Genomic DNA, 17,363 nt, shown 5'->3' on the forward strand with positions numbered 1-17,363 from the left:
TGTCCAGGGTGTGTGAGTGTGTGTGTGTCCTGTGATGGACTGGTGTCCTGTCCAGGGTGTTTGAGTGTGTGTGTGCCCTGTGATGGACTGGTGTCCTGTCCAGGGTGTGTGAGTGTGTGTGTGTCCTGTGATGGACTGGTGTCCTGTCCAGGGTGTGTGAGTGTGTGTGTGTCCTGTGATGGACTGGTCTCCTGTCCTGTCCAGGGTGTGTGAGTGTGTGTGTGTCCTGTGATGGGCTGGTCTCCTGTCCTGGCCAGGGTGTGTGAGTGTGTGTGTTCTGTGATGGGCTGGTCTCCTGTCCTGTCCAGGGTGTGTGAGTGTGTGTGTGTGTGTCCTGTGATGGGCTGGTCTCCTGTCCTGTCCAGGGTGTGTGAGTGTGTGTGTGTCCTGTGATGGGCTGGTCTCCTGTCCTGTCCAGGGTGTGTGAGTGTGTGTGTGTCCTGTGATGGGCTGGTCTCCTGTCCTGTCCAGGGTGTGTGAGTGTGTGTGTGTCCTGTGATGGGCTGGTCTCCTGTCCTGTCCAGGTTGTGTGCGTGTGTGTGTGTCCTGTGATGGGCTGGTCTCCTGTCCTGTCCAGGGTGTGTGAGTGTGTGTGTGTCCTGTGATGGGCTGGTCTCCTGTCCTGTCCAGGGTGTGTGAGTGTGTGTGTGTCCTGTGATGGGCTGGCGTCCTGTCCTGTCCAGGGTGTGTGAGTGTGTGTGTGTCCTGTGATGGGCTGGCGTCCTGTCCTGTCCAGGGTGTGTGAGTGTGTGTGTGTCCTGTGATGGGCTGGCGTCCTCTCCTGTTCAGGGTGTGTGAGTGTGTGTCCTGTGATGGGCTGGCGTCCTGTCCAGGGTTTGTGAGTGTGTGTGTGTCCTGTGATGGACTGGTGTCTTGTCCTGTCCAGGGTGTGTGTGTGAGTGTGTGCCCTGTGATGGGCTGGCGTCCTGTCCAGAGTGTGTGTGTGTGTGCCCTGTGATGGGCTGGCGTCCTGTCCAGGGTGTGTCCTGTGATGGACTGTGATGGGCTGGTGTACCCCGGTGTACCTTGTGCCTGTTGCTTGCTGGAACAGGCTCTGGCTCCCCTGCACCCCTGGACTGGAAGAAGCAGCGGTCAGAAAGTGGATGGAGTCCGTGGGGTCTGCCTGGCCCGCTGCCGAGAGAGGCTAGTGTCAGGCGCTCTGTGGGCGCGGGGAAGACGGAGAGCTGCTTCCCTGGATGAAGGACGGGGGTGGGGGCGGGGAGACCTGGCGCTGGGCGTGAAGAAGTGCCTCTCGGTCTTTATTTGGAGGGGGGAGGTCACTGCCCAGGGGCGGGGCTCGTCGGTGTGTCGTGTGGGTGCAGAGGGGGTGGTCTGCGCCCCACGCAGCGTGACCTGCTTTCGGGGGGGGCTCACAGTCGTCTAGGACCGCTTTCCCGAGGGGGCCCCTGCTGCCGGCACACCCGGGTGACATCCTTCCTCCGTAGAGACTGAGGTTTCACCTGCGGGGGGCTGCGAGGGGGGTCAGTGGGCACACGCACAGGTCCTGGCGGGAGAGACCCTTCGCCCACCCCCCCTCCGGCTCCTTTAGGATCGGTGCCGGGATCTCGCCCTGGCTCCTCCCGAGAAACCCCCTTCACCAGACTCTACATGACTCGAGACCCTCCGTTCCGGCTGGTTCTGCCGCCTCTTCTCCTCGTGAATCTCCTTTTATTCTCTCGCCGTGACGCGCTTTGAAAAGAGACTTTCCACTGAGTGTGTGTGTCCTGTGATGGGCTGGCGTCCTGTCCAGGGTGTGTGAGTGTGTGTGTGTGCCCTGTGATGGGCTGGCGTCCTGTCCAGGGTGTGTGAGTGTGTGTGTGTGCCCTGTGATGGGCTGGCGTCCTGTCCAGGGTGTGTGAGTGTGTGTGTGTGCCCTGTGATGGGCTGGCGTCCTGTCCAGGGTGTGTGAGTGTGTGTGTGTGCCCTGTGATGGGCTGGCGTCCTGTCCAGGGTGTGTGAGTGTGTGTGTGTGCCCTGTGATGGGCTGGCGTCCTGTCCAGGGTGTGTGAGTGTGTGTGCCCTGTGATGGGCTGGCGTCCTGTCCAGGGTGTGTGAGTGTGTGTGTGTGCCCTGTGATGGGCTGGCGTCCTGTCCAGGGTGTGTGAGTGTGTGTGTGTGCCCTGTGATGGGCTGGCGTCCTCTCCAGGGTGTGTGAGTGTGTGTGTGTGCCCTGTGATGGGCTGGCGTCCTGTCCAGGGTGTGTGAGTGTGTGTGCCCTGTGATGGGCTGGCGTCCTGTCCAGGGTGTGTGTGTGTGTGTGTGTGTGCCCTGTGATGGGCTGGCGTCCTGTCCAGGGTGTGTGTGTGTGTGTGTGTGTGCCCTGTGATGGGCTGGCGTCCTGTCCAGGGTGTGTGAGTGTGTGTGTGTGCCCTGTGATGGGCTGGCGTCCTGTCCAGGGTGTGTGAGTGTGTGTGTGCCCTGTGATGGGCTGGCGTCCTGTCCAGGGTGTGTGAGTGTGTGTGTGTGCCCTGTGATGGGCTGGCGTCCTGTCCAGGGTGTGTGAGTGTGTGTGTGTGCCACGTCAAGTGAAGTTCTATCATTACCAGCCGCTGGGTGTCGGACTCGTCGTCCTGGCTGGGCAGCCTGTGCCATACCCCTGCCACCCTCTGTGTAGTTTCAGCTTGTGCCCCGGTTCGCTCTCCCGAGCGGCCGGGCGCGAGGATGTCGGGCGTTCGGATCGGTGCCCCGTGGGGTTGGTCTCCTCGGGGCGCAGTCGCCCGCCGCACGTGCCCCCCAAGGTCTGGGTGGGGGGGGCTGTTCTAGGTTAATAGGTGCGGTCGGTTCCGGTGAAAAGGCACTGGAGTTCGGGGGGGGGGGTCTCTCGCCTCCCGCGGCCGCCAATCCAGCAAAGTGTCGCAGCCTAACGCCTCCTCCCCTCTTGCAGATTTCGGCTCGCTCTTCGACCTTGAGCACGACCTGCCGGACGAGCTCATCAGCTCCACGGACCTGGGTCTGGCCAATGGCGGGGACCTGGGGCAGCTGCACACCAGCCTGGGCGGCGTGGGCGCGCCGGGGGGCCAGGACGCGGCCGCCAAGCACAAGCAGCTCTCCGAGCTCCTGCGGCCCGGCATCACCGCCGGCCTGGGGGGCCCGCCCCCGGGGCAGCAGGCCGGCGGAGGGGGCCCCCTGGGGCTCCTCAACAACATGAAGAGCTCGCCGGGCGGCGCGGGGATGGGGCAGCACCTCGCTGGCCCGGCCGTCATGATGCCCGGCCAGCAGCAGCAGCAGCCCGGCATGAACAGGGGCATGCTGGGACCTGGGCCCCAGAAGGGCAACGGACAGCAGCCGCCGCAGGGGCCCAACGCCCCCTCGCAAGGCATGATGGGAGGCCAGGTGATGAACGGCTCTCCCCGAATGGACAGGCCGAACATGAGCTTTCAGAACACGGCGCTGGGGGGCGCCAACAATCTGTTGGCGGAGACGTTGCAGCAGCAGCAGCAGCAGGGGGCGGCGCAGCAGATGGGAGGGCCCGCCGGCCAGCCTGGCCTGAGGGGGCCGCAGCCCGGCACGCTGAGCAAGGTAAGGAGGCCTTCGGCCCGGCCCAGATAGACCGGGGAACCTCGTGGATTGGGGACGGGAGAGCTCTGTGCTCCCCCGCGCAGGGGTGGCGGGAGCGAGCGCCGGCCTGTGTGCGTGGCTGAGCCAACCGTTACTGTAGGCATCTGGGCAGGAGCAGGGGGTGCAGCTGAGCCACAGATCCTTCTCCCTACTTTGTGGGCTTTCGTGACCCAGATGTATTAATCTGAGGTTCCTGACGGGGCTGCTACTGTAAGACCTGCGCCTTTCCTTGGATCTGTGACTGGGACAACTGGGAAGGCTCTGTCTGGAGTTTGAACAAGACGTGCGATTCGGCATGCTGGTTTAAAACGTGACTTGTAGTTTCGTTAGCGGCTGGACTGCAGTGCCCAGAGATTAAATTCTTCTCAAGCATACCCTGAAGTAGATCTTCAGTGTACGGTGCCTGAGACATTTTGCGTTGTTTTTCTCAAACCGGGTCGATATTTCCCTTCTTCCCGAGGAAGCGCAGCCCTGTGGTGGTTTACTGAAGTTTTAGCTGTTTCCCCCGAAGCTCACCTGTTGAAGCTGTTGCTCTGAGGTACCTCAAGTAGCGTGTCGAGAGGGACACGTGTGTACTCCTTACAGATCAGCCGCGAGTCCGTTAGGTTTGGTAACTTTATTAAAGCAGCAGAAAACCCGACTGAAGGCGATGAGTTAGTTTTGTGCTCGGAACACACTCATTGGAATTGTTAAACATCTCAGATATCTAGGACGTGGTATTATAGAAATGTCCTTTGAATCGCCTGTTCCTGAGGGTCTGGGACACTTTACGATCAATTAAACACTTAAGTGATATAGAGATCATTTGGAACAAAAATAAAAGTATCCTTCAGGTCTCTGGGTAGCATTGAAATGTTACTTGATTACTTAAGTCTTCTTAATCTTTAAACAACCGTAGACAGATTTATAAGACCGACTAGACTGGGGCTCTGCAGGATGAGGGTTGGAGATCTCTGTTTTAGGATGACCTATAGACTAACTGGATTGGGGACCAAGAGCAGGGCTGGAGACCGCTGAGTTAGGGTGACCTGTAAGAATGACTGGACCGTAGCTCCCCAGGAAAAGTGTTTGTCTATGTGGACTGACTCTGACACACTGCTCCGAGTTGCCTGTGGTTTCTGCTGCTTGTTGCTGAACCAGTCCTGTGTGAAGTGTCCCGTCGGACAGCAGCCAGCGGTGCTGTGGTGGCCTGAGGAGCAGGTTTTGTGCAGGAGGTCTGGGATGTCTGCCAGAGCACTGGTGCTCAACCAGTGTGCCTTCAGTCCAGCCATTGATGGGGGAGCAGAGTGTGTGGCTCTGTGATCGTGGTTCTGTCCTGCCATTACTGGGTGAGCAGAGTGTGTGGCTCTGTGATCGTGGTTCTGTCCTGCCGTTACTGGGGGAGCAGTGTGTCTGGCTCTGTGATTGTGGCACAGTCCTGCTGTTACTGGGGGGGCAGGGTATGTGGCTCGGTGATCGTGGCCAATGTCCTGCCATTGTCGGGGGAGCAGTGTGTCTGGCTCGGTGATCGTGGCGCTGTCCTGCTGTTACTGGGGGGGGCAGGGTATGTGGCTCGTGATCGTGGCGCTGTCCTGCTGTTACTGGGGGAGCAGCGTGTGTTGTTCTGGGATCGTGGTGCTGTCCTGCGATTTCTGGGGGAGCAGTGTGTCTGGCTCGGTGATTGGGGCTCTGTGATCGTGGTGCTGTCCTGCTGTTACTGGGGGAGCAGCGTGTGTGGCTCGGCGATCGTGGCGCTGTCCTGTTGTTCCTGGGGCAGCAGCGTGTGTGGCTCGGTGATCGTGAGGCTGTCCTGTCATTACTGGGGCAGCAGCGTGTGTGGCTCGGTGATCGTGGCGCTGTCCTGCCATTCTGTCCCAAAACTCGGCTGTGGTCCAGAAGAAGCCAGACATGTCCATGGGCTGGCGCAGCGAGCCGGTTCTCTGCAGTAGCATGTGTGCGCCTGTTGTGGGGTTTCTGTCACTTTTTTGCTGAATTCCAGACTACCTCTCTTCCTCTGCAGCTGACTTGAAGTTGATTGAAACAGGCCGTTTTCGGGTGATTTGTTTTTGAAAGCGTTGGTCAGCCTAGAGCTTTGCCTGTGTTGTCTTTTTGCTCATTCTTCCCTCCACTCCTATGCACTCTTCTCCTCCCCCCTCTCAGATGGGCATGATGAACAGCCCCGGGCCCTACGGCTCCCCCTACGGTCAGGGCTCTGGCCCGGCGATGAGCGGCGCGGGGCTGGGCCCTCAGCTGCAGAACAAAGCCGGCCTGCCCAACAGCCTGGCCCAGTTCAGCCTGGAGAAGAAGACCCCTCCTGGGCAGGGGATGGCTGGCATGGTGAGGACAGGGGCGCCCTCGTGTCTGCCTGTGTGTGTGTGTGTGTGTGTGTGTCACCTGGGAGGACTGGAGATCGATCTTATGTGTGTGTGGTCACCTGGGACGGCTGGAGAGTGATCCTGTCTGTGTGTGGGGGGGAGGGGTCATCTGGGAGGACTGGAGATCGATCTTGTGTGTGTGTGTGGGTCACCTGGGAGGACTGGAGATCGATCTTGTGTGTGTGTGTGTGGGTCACCTGGGAGGACTGGAGATCGATCTTGTGTGTGTGTGTGGGTCACCTGGGAGGACTGGAGATCGATCTTGTGTGTGTGTGTGGGTCACCTGGGAGGACTGGAGATCGATCTTATGTGTGTGTGTGGGTCACCTGGGAGGAATGGAGATTGAACCTGACTCTGTGTGTGTGTGTGGTCACCTGGCAGGACTGGAGATCGATCTTATGTGTGTGTGTGGGTCACCTGGGAGGAATGGAGATTGAACCTGACTCTGTGTGTGTGTGTGGTCACCTGGCAGGACTGGAGATCAATCTTATGTGTGTGTGTGGGTCACCTGGCAGGACTGGAGATTGATCTTGTGTGTGTGTGTGGGGGGGGTGTCGTCCTGTTGTCCGCCTGGTTCCTCTGTGGGTGAAGGCGATGCAGAGAGGGCAAGGCCCCTGTAGCGGAGTCTTCGTCTTCATCACCCGGCGCCGGCCCCTTGTGTGCAGAGGCTCGCTCGACGAAAGGGAGACCGCTCGGGCCGAGCGCGGGGGGGGCCTGGCGCGAGTCGTGCTGCGGTCCGACCCGCCGACCCGGCGTCTTTCCGCCCGCGCGCCTCTCACGTTTCCTCTTCCTGTCCCCCCCAGGCGCCCCAGCAGCCCTCTCCCGTGCCGGCAGGGGGGATGGTGTCCGCGCCCCCCGGCTCCCAGGGCCTGGGCTCGGCGGCGGCGGCGGCGGCGGGGGCGGCGCCCCCCACGGCCGACCCGGAGAAGCGCAAGCTGATCCAGCAGCAGCTGGTGCTCCTGCTCCACGCCCACAAGTGCCAGCGCCGGGAGCAGGCCAACGGCGAGGTGCGCCAGTGCAACCTGCCCCACTGCCGCACCATGAAGAACGTGCTGAACCACATGACGCACTGCCAGGCCGGCAAGACCTGCCAGGGTACGGCACCCTGTCGCTCCGTCTCCTCACGGCTGTCCACACAGGCCAGCGCTGCTCTTGAGCTCTCCTCTCTCTGTCTCTGACTGCTCCTCTGTCTGTCCTTTTCTCCTCACGGCTGTCCACACAGGCCAGCGCTGCTCTTGAGCTCTCCTCTCTCTGTCTCTGACTGCTCCTCTGTCTGTCCTTTTCTCCTCACGGCTGTCCACACAGGCCAGCGCTGCTCTTGAGCTCTCCTCTCTCTGTCTCTGACTGCTCCTCTGTCTGTCCTTTTCTCCTCACGGCTGTCCACACAGGCCAGCGCTGCTCTTGAGCTCTCCTCTCTCTGTCTCTGACTGCTCCTCTGTCTGTCCTTTTCTCCTCACGGCTGTCCACACAGGCCAGCGCTGCTCTTGAGCTCTCCTCTCTCTGTCTCTCTCTGACTGCTCCTCTGTCTGTCCTTTTCTCCTCACGGCTGTCCACACAGGCCAGCGCTGCTCTTGAGCTCTCCTCTCTCTGTCTCTGACTGCTCCTCTGTCTGTCCTTTTCTCCTCACGGCTGTCCACACAGGCCAGCGCTGCTCTTGAGCTCTCCTCTCTCTGTCTCTCTCTGACTGCTCCTCTGTCTGTCCTTTTCTCCTCACGGCTGTCCACACACAGGCCAGCGCTGCTCTTGAGCTCTCCTCTCTCTGTCTCTCTCTGACTGCTCCTCTGTCTCCCCAAGATCGCCGACACACAGGCACACCCCTCGATCTCTGATGGCTCCTCTTGGTCTTTTTCTCCTCACGATGGTCCACACACACAGGCCCATGCCAGTCCTTAACTCTCCTCAATCTCTCTCTCTGACAGCTCCTCTTTTTTCCCCAAGGCCGGCTCACCTCGCTCTGTCCCCCTCCCCCGAGCCGAGTTGGCGGTCTCTCCTCACTCACTCACGCCCGTCTCTCCCCTCCGCAGTCGCACACTGTGCCTCCTCCCGGCAGATCATCTCCCACTGGAAGAACTGCACGCGGCACGACTGTCCGGTGTGCCTGCCTCTGAAGAACGCAGGAGACAAGCGGAACCAGCAGTGTGAGTGTCTCTCTCTCTCTCTCGGCCTGCCTGCCCTGTGTTTCCTCGTGCCGTTGATCGGCCGGGCAGGCGCCCTTATCCGGCCCAAGCCGCGCGCCCGGCACCGGTGCGGCTCGGGCGAGCACGGAGGTGATCCGGCAGCGGGGCGGGGGCTTCTGCTTCTGGCCGGTCCGCTCTGTGGTCCTGAGGGAGCCCAGCGTGTCCGTGGGTTGTGGCGGCGCGCCGGTTCTCCGCAGTGGCATGCGTGTGCCCGCTGTGGGGGTGTTTGTAACTTTTTTTGGGGGCTGAATTATAACCACCTCAGCTTTAACGGCCCCGGTGAAAGTCCCCTGTTCCGGTCTTGGTGGTTATCATCTCTTTGTGACCTGTTTTTACACCTCCTGCACAAATATAGGCTAGCTCTCTCCCCCCAGCAGCCGACTTCAGGCTGATTGAAATAGGCCGTTTTCAGGTGTCAGATTTTATTTTTTTAGACAGTAGTCAACGTAGAACTTGGCGTATGTGGTCGTACAGCAGCACAAGTGAAATACGTGTGTGTGTGTGTTTCGGTCACTTTGTCACTCAGTCGCACGTGCGGCCAGTCTGTCTCTGTATGAACGCCAGTCGTTTTCTCCCTGTCGGCCTCTGCGCTGGGCTACAGGGCCCCAGGACCACAGGACTGACCCCCCCCTCTCTCCCTCTTCAGCTCTCTTGGGCGGGGCAGGAGTTGGCCTGGGCAGCGCCCTGGGCTCGGTGTCTGGGGGCCAGCAGTCGGCGCCCAGCCTGAACCCGCCGAGCCAGATCGACCCCAGCTCCATCGAGAGGGCCTACGCCGCCCTGGGCCTCACCTACCAGGGCACCCAGATCCAGCCGCCACCCCCCCAGGCGCAGCTGCCCTCGCAGGGCATGCAGGGGCAGCCCGGGATGAGGCCCCTCAACACGATGGGTGAGTCCCTTGGCGTTGTCCCTGCCGATGGGGACGAGAGCAGGACGCTGGCCAAGTAGATTAATACATGTATACAGGCAGTGGGTGTTGAAAGGTGAGGCACAGGACAGCAGAGGAGACCTGGAAGGCTCAGTGCAGAGCAGACTAATATTGTTATTCATAACAATAGCTTACACTTATAACTTTTACTTATGTATACACTTAACCTGCTTTCTGGACACACCACTGAAAGCCCTGTACCTGTAACAGAGACTCTACTCTGTACCCCCACCTGGATGATGCTCCAGTGTTCTCCCCACACACCAGCTCTCAGTGGGGAGGAGAGCAGAGTGATGGAGCCAGTTCAGAGAGGGGGGTTATTAGGAGGTCATAACTGGTAAAGGCCAGGAGGGTACATTGGCCAGGACACTGTGGTTACACCCCTACTCTTTTCAGGAAATGCCCTGGGATTTTTAATGACCACAGAGAGTCGGGACCTCGGTTTTACACCTCCCCTGAAGACTTGTTTAATAATTTCAGCGTTCAGGACCAAGTTTAATGTCCAAGATGCCACCTCCCTCGTTTTATGGCGAACTGTCACGTTAAATGCCAGAAGGTTTTCATATGCCATCTCTGGGACATTTTGACTAGCATTAAAGTCCTTGAGTCTTTGAATTAAAAACAGCCTCTGACTGCCTTTCTTACAGATGTTGTCTATAGTCTCACTGTGACCCAGCCTCTGATCACTACGTGCTCCCAGATACTTAAAACTCTCCACAGCCTCTACAGACTGACCCTTGAGGACTGTTGTCTGCAGGGAGTGCCCTTCGTCAGTTTTAGCATTGGAAAGGAGGGAGTCGGGCGAAGAGGGGCGATGGTGGTGACGGTGGCGATTGCCTCTCACGCCCTCTCATGTCCTCTCTTTCTCTCCTCAGGGGGGAACGCTATGGGGGTGAACGGGGGTGTCGGGGTCCAGCCCCCCAACCAGCAGTCCAGCCTGTTGCAGGACGCCATGCTGCACCCCAACATGAACTCGCAAAAGTAAGTGTGGAAGAACTCACGGCCGATCCTCCCGAAGATCCCTCTCCTCCCTCCTCTTGGCTTTGACATGCCTGTGGGACGTGACGTCCAGACGGCGGGTCGCCAGGAACTGCTGCTGAGCTCCTCAAGGGGTTATTCTTATAGCTCGGGGCTGGAAGGAGAGCGTTTCAGACCGCGAAGACCGTAGAATCCACACAGTAACTTGTAAAAACCTCCGACTGACACCGCAACGCAGAATTTCCAGGTCTGCGCAGCGCCATGTTCTGCGCTTCAGAGCGAGCAACAACACTTGCCGGTGCGGGGAAGCGAACCTCTTGCGCTGTCAACAAGCCGGCTTGTAAATACAGCGAAACGTTGCTCTCGATTTCGAGATGGGTCAGCCAGCTTCTTAACTGTGGGTGCAGATCACGCTGGGGCATTCCCGTGGTGGAATGTCAGCAGTGTAGCCTGTACTCATCCGCTCGTTCATCGCCTTACACTAGTCTATCTCAGCGACTAGTGAGCGGGAGGGGCTGCCTTGTGTCGCAGTTTGACTCAAACTCGTGCAGCATGGCAGCTATACGGAACTTTTCGCCAGTTTCACAATCTTGTGTTTAATTCTGAGTTAATTTAATTTTTAATTTAATTCGCGAGATTTTGCAATGCCGTCAATTAATTTTGCTACCGGGATGTGATAACCTGACTGCAGTTCCCCTTTGATCCGAGACCAATGCGACGTGTCCTCTCTCTCCCTCTCTCTCTCTCAGTCCCCTGCTGAGCGACGGCGGTGCAGTGGGCAGTCTGGGCTCGATGCCCACGGCGACGCCCCCGTCAGTGGGCGGCATGCGGAAGTCCTGGCACGAGGACATCACCCAGGACCTGCGCAACCACCTGGTGCACAAGCTGTGAGTCCCAGCAGTCCCCCTCCCCCCCCCCCCCTCCCCGAGGCAGCTCACCGGCCGGGTGCGCGTCAGTGTCGCGAAGGGCAGCACCCAGGGGTGTGTCGTCTGAGCCAGGAGCTCCTTCCCGGTCTCGCCGACTCCCAAACGAAGGGGGGAGTTATCAATCTGTCTGCCCTTCGGCGGGGCTGATGTATAGCGCGCCGCCAGTACCGGTGTCACTGTGGCGGGGCTGTGAGCTGTTCTCTCGTCCTTGTCCGTCTCCCTCTCCTCTCCTCTCCTCTCCTCTCCTCTCCTGTCGCTCCGGATTAACCACCCTCTGCTCCTGTGCCGTGCAGCGTGCAGGCCATCTTCCCCACGCCGGACCCGGCCGCCCTGAAGGACAGGCGCATGGAGAATCTGGTGGCCTACGCCCGCAAGGTGGAGGGGGACATGTACGAGTCCGCCAACAACCGGGTACGTGGGTCCCCGAGACGCGCTTGGGCGGGCGGGGCGCGTGCCGGCGTACAAAGACACGCCGACGACCGCGGCAGAGACCAGCGGCACACCAGTGTGTGCAAATGGGAACGGCCTCTGACAGCCTTCTCTGAATCTGGAACTTTGTGTCCTTATGCGCCTATATCGCTGGCCAGAGGGCAGCAGAGAGCCAAGCGAGACACCAGGATGATTGGTGTGCTTGGCTGTACTCCCGGCCTTCCTGAGACAGCGAGTTGTGAAAGTGTCCTGCAGTAGAGGGGGGCTGTAGTCCCAGTAATCCCCCTATCCCCCCGTAACGCCTTTCTGTGAGAGATCGAGCTGCACAAGCAGCTGCTGCCTAAGCACACCGTCATGATCCCCCACTCGCACACCTGTAGATGCAGCAAGAACGGTTTTTTCCGCTGCCCGAGGTCGTTAAAGGCGCCTTCCCCCCGCGCGCCCGAAGCCCTCAACCGCGCACTTGTCCTCTCCTTCCCCAGGGGGAGTACTACCACCTCCTGGCCGAGAAGATCTACAAGATCCAGAAGGAGCTGGAGGAGAAGCGGCGCACGAGGCTGCAGAAGCAGGGCATGATGCCCTCCCAGCCCCAGCCCAGCCTGCCCCCCTCCGCCCTGGCGCAGGCGGCAGCGCCCCCCGGCCTCTCGCCCAGTGAGTACCCCCCCCACGCCTCTCTTTAGCTAGACGTACCCAAGAACGGGGAGCAGGATTGGCGTTGCGGTCGGGCTTACTCTTCTGCCTCTCTCCCTCTCCCCCCCCCCCAGACGGCCCTCACTCGGACCCGTCCCTGGTCCGCCCCGCTGGGCCCGGCCAGATGGTGAACAGGATGCAGAACCCCGCAGGTAGGGGGCAGCACGGTGAGCAGTGTCCCGGCGGCCTTGACGAGGAAGCGTGCGTGTGTGTGTGTGGTGAGTCTGTGCCCTGGTGCCGGTGCCTGCCTGCCTGCCTGGCTGCGCTGTGCTGCGCAGGTGTGGCTGCGGCTCCCGTGGACGAAGGCTGTGTAACGGGTGCTGGCCTCGTGTGCATTTCGAAGGGGCGGAAGTTAAGCCATTACTGCCAGTACCACTGCGACAGGGGAGCGAGCTCTCCCTGCATGCTCACTGCCCTCTGCCCGGGTGAGGCCAGGTGTGGCCACCGTGACAGGGGTCGGGTGCCGGCGGGTTTGGGGGGGCGCTATATAACCCGAGCCTCTTGTGTTTCCTTCCAGGGATGAGCCAGTTTGGCCAGATGGGGATGCAGAGCTTGGGCCAGAGGTCCACCCCCCCACTCCAGCATAATGCACCCCTCAACCAGGTGAGGACCCCCCCCACATCCGGGACAGGAAGTAACTTCTTAAACGTGCTGGGACAGGAAGTGACTTCTTATACGCAGGTCTCGCCAGGGTGGGCGTTGTGTGTGCGTGTCCCCCCCCCACTCCCTCGGTTCTGAACGCCTGTCTGTGTGCCGTTCTCTTTCAGATGGGCATGGGCCCTCCTCGGATGGGCCAGCCCGGTGTGAACCAGCACCAGAACCAGTACCTGCCCTCGGGACAGTTCCCCGGCTCGGGCCCCGGTGGGCTCGGCGCAGGGCCGGTGGGCTTGGCACAGCCTGGCATCTCTCAGGTAGGCACAGCTGACGGGGAGGCGATGTCGCCGGCGAGCTTGCTGGGGCAATAGGGCAGGATCGGGACTTCCACCTACCTCGGGAGCCCCGGCCAACCTCGTCCGGGTGTTACCTGGCTGCGCGATGACTTCGCTCGTTGTAGCGCTCTGATGAAGGGAAACATTAATCCTGGAGCTCCGGAGGAGCTCGCTGATCTTCTCCGCTGTCACCAGACTTAGTGTGACGATAGATGTGTTAATAGTAACCCTTACACTTGTCCAGCTCTCTCCTGCACACTCCACTCCGGAGCTCTGTACAGGTGATGGGGACTCTTCTCCACCACCAGCGCCTGGATGATGCGACACAGCTGTAGAGGGGGTTGCGGGTTTGAAGTGGTGTGTGTGTGTGTACCTGGAGTGATCTACATTTCTCTTACTGTTTCTCTCGTTTCTCCCCAGTCTCAGATGCCCACACCTCCGTCTCTCCAAGTGAGCAGTCCGGTGGCGGCGGCTAATTCTGGGGGCTCAGTGGGCTCTCTGGGGCCGGGGAGCGTGGGTGGGGCCCCCACTCCCCAGCCGAACTCCCTCCCCATGTGTGGGCCCCCTCTACCCCAGCCGCCCATGCGGCAGAACTCCCCCTCCCCCGCCCGCAGCCTCACCCCCACCCCGCACCCCACCCCGCCGGGGCTGGGGTCACAGACCCCCCAGCCCCAGACTCCCACTCCGCCGCAGCTGGGCCCCCCGGCCCAGCAGACCCCCCAGCAGCAGCAGCTGCCCCAGGGCACGCCCCAGCCACTGGGGGCGCCGCTGAGCTCGGACAAGCCGGGCCAGATGCAGCAGCAGCAGCAGCAGCAGCAGCAGCACACGGTGTCTACTGCACCCCAGCCTGGGCTGGGCTCCTCCACGCCCACCCCTACCACTGCCCTGCCTCCCCAGCACCCACGAACTCCGGTGAGCCCTGGCACACTTGAGGATTTGGAATCGGTGATCTGTTAGCTACCACCGCATTTTCTCACCTATCTAAATGTTTAAGAGGGGAGCCTCATCGTTTGTGACTTTTCTCTTGACCTGCAGTCTGGCGTGTCCGTAACTAACCTGTCTCCCTCGCTCTCCAGCTGTCCCAGAAGTCCTCGATCAACGCCGACGGCCAGGTGTCTAACCCGGCCTCGGTCAGCAGTGTGGACGTCGGTTCCCAGCAGCCCCCTGCCGAGGCCTCCAATCACGAGGTGAAGATGGAGGTCAAACAGGAAGAGGAGGAGTCCGAGGGCACGGGGATCAAGAGCGAGATCAAGACGGAGGAGAAACCTGAGGTGAGGGGGGGGTGCCTTCGAGGATCGCCCGGGGGGGGGGGGGGTCGTGGACGAAGCCGGAGTGACCCGCAGGTGTAATGGACTCGGGCTCGTGAGCCGATGCAGAATGTGTGGAGACCACAAAAGACGTACCTGCTGTACGTGAGTAGATCGAGGTCCTGCAGCAGTGTTCATTTCTCCTCCCTCTCTCTTTCCCTGCGCCTCCAGATCAAGAAGGAGGAGCCAGCCGGAGGGGAGGGGTGCAAGGCGGAGCCTATGGAGGCGTCGTCAGGGCCTCCGGGGGAGGACAGGAAGGCGGAGCCTAAGGAGGAAGAGGAGGGGTCGGGCTCCCCGGCCACTCACAGCTCCCCTTTCAACGCCCAGAGCAAGAGGAAAAGTACGAGCCGCGCCGCCCCGACCCCGAATTTCGAGTCTCGCGCGTCCCGGTCTCGCTCGTGTCGCGTTGTCGGGCTGCGTCAGCCGTTCGTGTGCTCTTCATTGAGTCAGGGTAAAGGGTGACCTCGTCCTTGACGTTTTCCCTGTTTTCCCTTCCCCACGTTCCGTCCCCTCCCTCCCTCCCTCTCTCTCTCTCTCTGTGTCCCAGTCTTTAAGCCGGAGGAGCTGCGGCAGGCCCTGATGCCCACCCTGGAGGCTCTGTACCGCCAGGACCCTGAGTCTCTGCCCTTCCGGCAGCCTGTGGACCCCCAGTTACTGGGAATACCCGTACGTATTCGAGCTAGTAACCGAACTAACCTGGTAAGGGACTGCGCTGGCTTCGTTTGCTCCTCAGAATCCCTCTCTCTCTCTCTCTCCCCTCTGCCCTTCACTCTTTCTCCTTTCCACGGGTGCGAGCGGCGTTGTCTGTGTGGTGGTGGGGGGGGGGAGAGGGGGTTTCATGTGCGCGTGCGTTGTCCCTGTCCAGCTACCAAAACCCCCCACCCCTCGTCTCGCCGTCTGTGTGTGCGACTGGGAGCAGCACGTCGCTGGTGTGGAGCACGTGACCGGCCTGCCCCTGGCTTCCGCACGGCATGAGCTGTGTGTCCGTGTTGACGTGTAGCACATGGTGGTTGTTGTCGAGTGGGTCGTTGTGCATTAAACGTGTTGGTGTGTGTGTGTGTGTGGAGTGGATTGTGCGGTGATTCGTGTGCTTTGGTTTTCTGTGTGTTCTCCTTTTTTCTAATCCTCCTCTGTCACACATGCTTGTTATTTAATGGAATAATGTAATACTCCCAAAATATTTCTCTCCCGATAACGGCCCCAGGGCATTCTCTGGTAAATTCGCTGTACGCTATACTGTACACAACAGACTCTCAGGATTGGGAACCTTAAGAGATGTTATCCTAGTTTTACAAAACAAACCCATCAAGTTTTGTTAGATTCCTGGGTAGAGCAGAGGTTTGATCCATACGTTATTGGAGGTCCACTTCAGTGGGGTGTGTCTTCTGTCCTCTTGGTTTCCTGGTTTGTTTTACACATTCCCAGGGTGCTTTTCCATGTCCCGGAGAACTGCGAGTTCTGTAGCCAAATTCACGATCCCGGGTCACTGTGGCTCGGTTCCCCTGCAAGTGTCTGTGGGTTCCGGGCCAGAGAGCCCGGTTCACCACTGAGTTCTGGGTCGTTTGTTGGGGTAGAGAGACATCACTTGAGATCGCACCTCTGTGGTGTGCGAAACGGTCCCAGAAAGTGAGAACCAGAATGTAATATTTGTATAGCCTGGAGAGCTTTTAACATGTTACCCAGAAGTTCTCCAGTTTCTGGAACTTCCCAAATGCTCGGAGTGTGTGTGTGTGTTCCAAACCCGGATTTTTCACATGACTGGAAGTTGTTCTGGAAGAATCGGATCACAAGTTCGCACCCGGGAAGTGCTGCGGGCCGGAAACCTGTTGAAATATTTTACGGAGTGTTACATTATTTTGTGAGGACTTTTTTTGCGAGCTTTGAAGCTTTCCCAAGCTTTTTAGCTTTGCTTGAATCCGACACCCTCTTTTCGTCTTTTTTTTTTGTCCGTCCCCCCCCAAAACGAAATCGCACAATGCTTCACCACCCCGCGGTAGTTGCCCGCCCGTCGCCGCGCGTGACGTGGCGCTGGACACAAGGGGGCGCCGGAGAGGCGGCGGCGGCGGAGGCTGCGGCCCCCCCCTCCGGCTCTCCGCCGCAGCACAGGGGGCGAGGACTGAAACACGGGGCTCGCCCGCGGGCCTCCTGTTTGCGCAGACCCCCCCGAGTGAGTGAGTGTGTGCGTGCACGCGCCCCAGTCCTTCCCTGCTCCTCTGTGCTGCGGCAGCGCAGTTGCCGTGTGGATCCGCTCAGGCCCGGAGCCCCCTCCCCCCCTCTCTCTCTCTGTCTCGGAGCTGCCGTCGGCTCCAGGGGTGTGTACGGACATGGCGGGGGGGTGCAGGTACCGCTGTATCCGCAGCACGACCTGCCGGGCCGAGGCCAGGCCGTGTGTCTGTTAGCCCAGAGAGAGAGAGGGAGGGGGGCAGTGCCCGTGTCGGACTCCACCCGGCCAGCGGCCTGCCCGCCGGCCTGCCCTCTGGCCAGAGCAGCCGGGAGCCACCCACCCGTCCACAGATCCGTGATCCGTGATCCGGCGTCCATGTAGACCGGCAGCGTTCGGGGCACAGAGTCGGCGGGGTGGGGGGGGGATTCAGAATCGTATTGAACAGAAATAAAGGAGGAGAAGATGCCACAGCCAGTTAAACTCTGAGCTGAAGAGCTGTGAAAGAGGTGGCGTTCCTCAGTGTGGGGGCGGTTGAGAGCCCCCCCAGGACGCCAGCCGAAGGTGCTGTCGACAGTAACGCCCTGCGCGCTCCCGGCGGCCGGCTCGGAGGGCGGGGTGTGTGGTGCGGGCTCTCTGGCGGGCTTCGGCGCGGTTCGCAGGAGGCCGGCTGGCGCGCTGTGGTTCCACCGCCTGCCGCTGCCCGCCGGCGGTACGGGGTGAAATATAACCGCGCCGGGGGGGGCAGGAGTTGAAGATGACTCCGGCGTGCACCCTGTGAGGCAGGGCGGGGCAGTTGGGATGTGTCGTTGGACATTAATGGCACCATTCTTCGCCAGGAGTGGGGGAGGTTTATTATGGGTTTGGCACGAGGGCTGGACTTCAGCTTTGACCGCCCCCCCAGTTCTGGGTCTCTCTCTCCGGTCTTC

At 60.4% G+C, this 17,363-nt stretch overlaps 1 protein-coding gene across 6 annotated transcripts in view; it reads left to right on the plus strand.

Annotated features, from left to right (window-relative positions):
• Positions 1-17,363, plus strand: part of LOC148648649 (histone acetyltransferase p300-like) — a 40,203-nt gene that overhangs the window by 6,741 nt on the left and 16,099 nt on the right. For 2 of the 6 annotated variants that reach the window (XR_015926417.1, XM_088606381.1), the window contains exons 3-18: positions 2,885-3,519; positions 5,698-5,874; positions 6,716-7,007; positions 7,937-8,050; positions 8,736-8,975; positions 9,890-9,995; positions 10,742-10,879; positions 11,212-11,329; positions 11,830-11,998; positions 12,112-12,255; positions 12,555-12,640; positions 12,805-12,948; positions 13,387-13,878; positions 14,043-14,237; positions 14,445-14,613; positions 14,821-14,972. Coding sequence is in view for 5 of the 6 variants with exons in the window: in XM_088606381.1 (XP_088462507.1) it covers positions 2,885-3,519; positions 5,698-5,874; positions 6,716-7,007; positions 7,937-8,050; positions 8,736-8,975; positions 9,890-9,995; positions 10,742-10,879; positions 11,212-11,329; positions 11,830-11,998; positions 12,112-12,255; positions 12,555-12,640; positions 12,805-12,948; positions 13,387-13,878; positions 14,043-14,237; positions 14,445-14,613; positions 14,821-14,972 (3,371 nt within the window). In the remaining variant the exon portion in view is untranslated. The remainder of the gene's footprint in view (positions 1-2,884; positions 3,520-5,697; positions 5,875-6,715; positions 7,008-7,936; positions 8,051-8,735; positions 8,976-9,889; positions 9,996-10,741; positions 10,880-11,211; positions 11,330-11,829; positions 11,999-12,111; positions 12,256-12,554; positions 12,641-12,804; positions 12,949-13,386; positions 13,879-14,042; positions 14,238-14,444; positions 14,614-14,820; positions 14,973-17,363) is intronic. The other 4 variants (XM_088606382.1, XM_088606383.1, XM_088606384.1 and 1 more) reach the window with 4 other exon arrangements.

The sequence above is a fragment of the Lepisosteus platostomus genome, chromosome 14 (assembly GCF_059453375.1).
Source record: "Lepisosteus platostomus isolate fLepPlt1 chromosome 14, fLepPlt1.hap1, whole genome shotgun sequence".
In the NCBI taxonomy this organism is placed as follows: domain Eukaryota; kingdom Metazoa; phylum Chordata; class Actinopteri; order Semionotiformes; family Lepisosteidae; genus Lepisosteus; species Lepisosteus platostomus.